Genomic DNA, 6,489 nt, shown 5'->3' on the forward strand with positions numbered 1-6,489 from the left:
TTGAAAGGCATCAGTATACTACAAATATAATCACCAGGATAATTATCAGTGTTATAGTCCCAGATCCATTACTATGTGTAATGCTTTGAAACCATCCAGGGTCTAACCCAGATAACTGATCAGCTAGCTGGTCAGCTAAGGTTTCCAAATTGTTGGAAGAGGATAGACTCTTAGAGAAGGTTTCAAAGATTTCCTTTTGTAATAATTGTACATTTAAGGAAGCGTTATCACATATGTTTTACAAGTGAAATTTTATTTGTTCCCAAGAGTAGGCACTATAGTTGAACCGAACAGGGGTAATACAAAATTGAGTAGAATTCCAGTCACATCTTAGCATAACTTGTTTTTGTAAATCTATTAATTGATCTCTGACCCATTGGATGGCTGTTTTTATTTCCTGTATTTCATCTTGAACTTCTTCATTTACCTGAGCCTGAGTGGTCCACATAGTATGAGCATCTTTGGTCCAATTTTGAACAAAGTTGTGTATCTGAATTGAGATTTGTAAAGCAATGCCTGTGTCAGCGGCAGTAGTGCAAATGGCTATTAATCCCAAAATGCCCAGAATTAACCACCCAATGAATCACTTAGATCATCAAAGTAATTGAGTGCATAGCCAGGAGGCAACTCCTGCCATGGGACCCTCTTCCCAGTGTCATTAAATATCTACTGGCAACCACAGATTACATCCAGATTCAAGAATCAAAAGGGATTCGTTTTTCAAAGAAACAGATTAATTAAGACAAGTATACAATTTAAAATCTTATTAAACTGCAAGTTCCCTATAGCTATAAAAAAAAGGGGAACACAAGCTTGTGTGAAACAGATTATAACAAAAGGAATAGTTATGTTTTATAACTATTATTATAGTGTTTTCTATTATAATGTTTTATATTATTATTATATGTTTTATGATAGGCTTAACTATGTATGGAAGGGCTTCCTGATCCTACTGACCATGATGAGTCATGTCCTAGTTTTACATTATTTTCCACCCTCCCTGTTGCTAATTCACACACACGGCTGAATCTCGTAATTCAGGCTGTGTGTGTTTCCAGGAAATACAGGTGTGACCAAATCATATCTAATAAAGTTGGCCCCTTCATCTCACTAATTCCTTCCCAGAGACCATCAGGAAATGCATGTAGAAAATGTGTTTGATCAATGTATTACCAAAGCCAAGCTCTTAGAGCTCACCACACAACAGGCCAATAAACTGAGAGACTACTTGTTGGGCAAGGAATAGTGACTTTATTCAGAAAGCCAGGAGACCAAAAAGATGGTGGACTACTGTCCCAAAGAATCATCTCTGCTGAGTTAGAATTCAGGTTTATTTTACACAAAAATATTTCTACAGCTTCTTTTCAAATATGGACTTACTGTAGTTGCTGAGTACATGGATTAAAGTCATCAGAGAATACATATAGTGAAAAAGGTAAAGGATTTGCCACAACCACTGAGTCTGGGAAGTATGGCTCCACTATGTTCCTATCTTGTGACTTTTGGGTAAGATCCTTGCCACACACATTACATTGCTGTGTGTTTTTTCCAGGATAAATACTCTAATACTACTGGTGAGATGTTGAGCTGAGGATAGGTTTTTTTTTTTTTTTACAACTGTGAAATTGGTGAGGAATCTTTCTAGAATGAATTCATGTTCTAAAGACCTAATAAATACATATATATCTAGCTTCTATCCAGTATGAATTTTCTGATGAAGCCTAAGATGTTGCCACACTCATGATATTTGTATGGTTTCTCAGGAGAATGAATTTTCTGACCAACAGTAGGGTGTGAATTTTGAAGACTTCTACCATATACCACATTCACATACATTTCTCTCATATATGGATTTTCTCATGTTTACTGAGTGCTGAGACCTGAGTAAAGGATTTTCCACACTTGAAACATTTGAAAGGTTGCTCTATATGTATTCTGCGATGACTTGTAAGGTGTGAATTTCGACTGAAGAACTTGCCACACTCATCACATCTGAAAGGTCTTTCCCCAGTATGAATTCTCCAGTGAAGTTGAAGATGTGGTTTTTGACTGAAGACTTTTCCACACTCATCACATTTGTAAGGTTTCTCACCAGTATGAACTGTCTGATGCCTTAAAAGGGTTGACTTTACACGAAAGGCCTTGCTACACTCATCACATTTGTAAGGTTTCTCTCCAGTATGAACCCTCTGATGACTTAAAAGCATTGACTTTATACAAAAGGCCTTGCCACACTCATCACATTTGTAAGGTTTCTGTCCAGTATGAACTGTCTGATGTCTAAAAAGTGTTGACTTTACACAAAAGGCCTTGTCACACTCATCACATTTGTAAGGTTTCTCTCCAGTATGAACTGTCTGATGCCTGAAAAGGATTGACTTTTCATGAAAGGCCTTGCCACACTCATCACATTTGTAAGGTTTCTCTCCAGTATGAACTGTCTGATGTCTAAAAAGTGTTGACTTTACACAAAAGGCTTTGCCACACTCATCACATTTGTAAGGTTTCTCTCCAGTATGAACTGTCTGATGCCTTAAAAGGATTGACTTTACATGAAAGTCCTTGCCACACTCATCACATTTGTAGGGTTTCTCTCCAGTATGTAATCTCTTATGACTTATGAACTGTGAAGGTTGACTAAAGTCCTTGCCACACTCATCACATTTGTAAGGTTTCTCTCCAGTATGTAATCTCTTATGACTTATGAACTTTGAAGGCTGATTAAAGTGCTTGCCACACTCATTACATTTGTAAGGTTTCTCTCCAGAATGAACGCTCTGATGACCAGCAAGGTGTTCACTTCGGCTGAAGACTTTGTCACATATACGACATTTAAATAATTTCTGTCCTGTATGAATTTTCTGATGTCTCCTGAGATTTGAGCTGTGAGTAAAGACCTTGCCACACTCATTACATTTGTAAGGTTTCTCTCCAGTATGTATTGTCTGATGAGATAAAAGGGTTGACTTTGCACGAAAGGCCTTGCCACACTCATCACATTTGTAAGGTTTCTCTCCAGTATGAACTGTCTGATGAGTTAAAAGGAATGACTTTAAACGAAAGGCCTTGCCACAGTCATCACATTTGTAAGGTTTCTCTCCAGTATGAACTGTCTGATGACTTAAAAGGATTGACTTTAAACGAAAAGCCTTGCCACACTCATCACATTTGTAAGGTTTCTCTCCAGTATGAACTGTCTGATGACTTAAAAGGGTTGACTTTACACGAAAGGCCTTGCCACACTCATCACATTTGTAAGGTTTTTCCCTGTGTGCTTTGAGGTCTTGCATTACTACTGAAGGATTTATAAAGTCATTCCCATATATACTAGAAACACTGGTTTGGGCACAAGGAGGAATTGTTTGAAGTGGTGAAAATGAGAAACTGTTGTTGACAGATCTCTCAACTTCATTATATTCAGAAATTATCCCGCCAGTTTGAAATATCTGCAGTTTATCCTGAAAGTTAAATCCAAGCCTACTTCCAAAGGGCTTGATTCCTGCATCCTTTCCATCTTGTGAATCTATTCCATCAGGCATATTTCCATTAAGGCTTACAGGTGTTCCTTTGTAATTTCGTTTGTCATCTCTCCCCTGACATTCAAAGTCACACGTATTTTCCTGACTTTCCCAAAGATGAAAATGTTTGATTTCACAGCTTTCAGGTCTTCCCAGCATCAATGTTTGGAATATTTCTCGTTTATCACTGTTCGCTTTGGGTTGTAAATGCTTGATCAGATGTGTAGGAGAGATATCTACAAGATAAAAAGAACCACAGGTATCCTGCTCATAATAATTCAAAAATAAATCTTTCATGTTGAATATATATTACACCAAAAGTAATACTTACACCAAGTTGTGAAACACCACAATGATGACATTAAGTTTTTAGAAACATTAAATGAATAGAATTCTTAATTTAAGAAAGCATAAAAAAAAAAAAAAAAGAAAGCATGATAACATAAATTCACCGTTAAGATAGCCTAGTTTTAAATACCATATGTGAAACACACTCACGTTGGGCAATCTTAGGCCAACTCTCAAAAATAGAGTATTCTTCTACCAGGACCCCTAGGAATGTATCAAACAACAGTTGTCTCAAATTGAAAAGCAAAATATTACACTATTATTGTGTTCTGCATACTTACTGTACATAAATAAATTCTAAACAATATATAATATATTGTAACAGTAAATAATCTAAAACCAAGCATACCCAATTAATAATTAACTATTCATAATTGGTTGTTTACAATTGAAAACAAATGAGAAAATGAAGAATATGACTAAAACAATTCTTTGGAAACAATAGTTTTCTAAATCTGCTACAGAACTACGTACAAAAAAAGAAAAAGCATTTTACAATGTTAACAAGTAGTATGTGTCAGCTGTATTGCAGAATACACACTAAAAGACCATCATCTGTACATGACATATACATTAAGACATAAAATATTCACCAGTTTTCTAACACTCAATAACCAAAGCAATCCCTACCTATGTTGTTGTTCAGTTGTTCAGTCGCTCAGTCGTATTTGACTCTGCGACCCCGTGGACTGTAGCCCACCGGACTCCTCTGTCCATGGGAATTCCCAGGCAAGAATAATGGAGTGGGTTGCCATTTCATTCTCCACGGGATCTTCCTAACTCAGGGATCAAACCTGCATCTTCTGCATTGGTAGGTGAATTCTTTACCACTGAGCCACGAAGGAAGGCTTCTCTCTAGCCATGCACTATTCTTAATTACCTGGTTTAATGGCACCAAAATATAATAAATAAAAAGCAGGTGCTTTGTGTATTTATTGACTAGGGTCAGACACAATATTGCTGAAAAATGTTGCAAGTAAATAGCATACAAGATATAATGTAGTTGAGGTCTGACAGAAAACAAAATTCTGTAAAGCAATAATCCTTCAATTAAAAAATTAATAAAATTTTAAAAAGATATGTAGATAAAGTCATATCACAAAGAACATGAAGTAAATTTTGAGTATTTACTATAAAACATGCACTACTGCAAGCCAACTGACAGCACTAATCTGCTTTCAAAGGCTTGAGGTAAATTAACATGTTTTTCTCTAATCATCGGAGGAGACACACCAAATGGCGCACAAAGTGGTAAGAGATGCAGGTTATGAATCTGAACCTACAGACTGAGAAAACTTATTTGTAAACATGACCACCCACCGAATGAATAGATTAGAAAATATTAAAAAAAAAATACAAGGAACTTAGAAAGAAAATATCAAGGAAGATACAAGACAGAAGTAGTCCATTTAACTATTATTCAACCATCCAATCTCGAAATGGGTTGTGAGTCATCATGGATGCACAGAGTGATTTAGGTCATGTCCTGAGAAACTTGTTCAATAAATGGCCAGAGATCTTTACAGTGAGAGTATGTAAAAGGTGGAGGGATGTGGTAGTTGAGAACAGTGTTTCCATCCATATCAAGGTACTATGTGAGGAATGGTCAGGACTAAGAAAGGGCCTGTGTGGAGCATAGGGTACATAGCTTTATGTCAGATATCAGCTTGTGACCGCATGTCTTTGTGAAGATAACTGAGAGTGCAAACAAATATACTGACCTTAAAAGAAAAGAACTGGTTCAGCAAGTTTATGGGCATTATACTATGGGTATGGGACAGAAACAAGAGAGATTTTAAAAAGTGACTGTGATATATGGAGAAAGCAGGATAATATCTGTTATACTATTTACAATGCAATGTATCCAACCGTGAATTTTGTAAGTTACAATGGAATGCTAATATTCAAGAAAAACATACACAATATTCCCGGATATTGTGTAAGAATCTTATCAGCAGAAATCAGAAGGAAAATCCAGGAAAAGGCTATATAAACCTGGGTATCTCTGCCAAATATGATTAACCTCTCTTTTGGACATTTATTTCATTTCTTCTTCCACACACGTTCATCTCAAGATCGAGGAGCATCAAAGAAAATGAGGGATTGAAATTGACTCTGGACGACCTTCCCAGTTACAAAAGCCTTCCTTAGGCACCCAACTCCTTTTTGTAGAAAAAGGCATTATTCTCCTAGACCTTCCCTGAGTTCAAAAGAGCAGATTCAAACAGTTACTAATACATAAAAGGATCATACCATGTTCAAATGGGATTTATTGCAGGGATGAAAGATTTCTCAATATCCACAAGTTAATCACTATGATACACCACATTAACAGTTGAAGACTAAAAACCATATGATCATCAATAGATTCAGAAAAGGTTTTGACAAAATTCAAGTGCCATTTATAATAAAAACCCTTCAGAAAGTCAGCACAGATGGACCCTGCTGCTGTGGCTGCTAAGTCGCTTCAGTCATGTCTGATTCTGTTCAACCCCATAGACGGCAGCCTACCAGGCTCCCCTGTCCTTGGGATTCTCCAGGCAAGAATGCTGGAGTGGGTTGCCATTTCCTTCTCCAATGCATGAAAGTGAAAAGTGAAAGTGAAGTTGCTCAGTCGTGTCTG

The 6,489-nt window shown here is 36.7% G+C and overlaps 1 protein-coding gene across 1 annotated transcript in view; it reads right to left on the minus strand.

Annotated features, from left to right (window-relative positions):
- Positions 1-1,231: 1,231 nt before the first annotated feature.
- LOC104983907 (zinc finger protein 665-like) overlaps positions 1,232-6,489 on the minus strand; it is an 8,603-nt gene continuing 3,345 nt past the window's right edge. The window contains exon 2 of the mRNA XM_010833434.1: positions 1,232-3,754. Within this exon, the coding sequence (XP_010831736.1) occupies positions 1,842-3,754 (1,913 nt within the window). The 3' untranslated portion in view covers positions 1,232-1,841. The remainder of the gene's footprint in view (positions 3,755-6,489) is intronic.

Source organism: Bison bison, unplaced genomic scaffold (genome assembly GCF_000754665.1).
Source record: "Bison bison bison isolate TAMUID 2011002044 unplaced genomic scaffold, Bison_UMD1.0 scf7180017863674, whole genome shotgun sequence".
Taxonomy (NCBI): domain Eukaryota; kingdom Metazoa; phylum Chordata; class Mammalia; order Artiodactyla; family Bovidae; genus Bison; species Bison bison.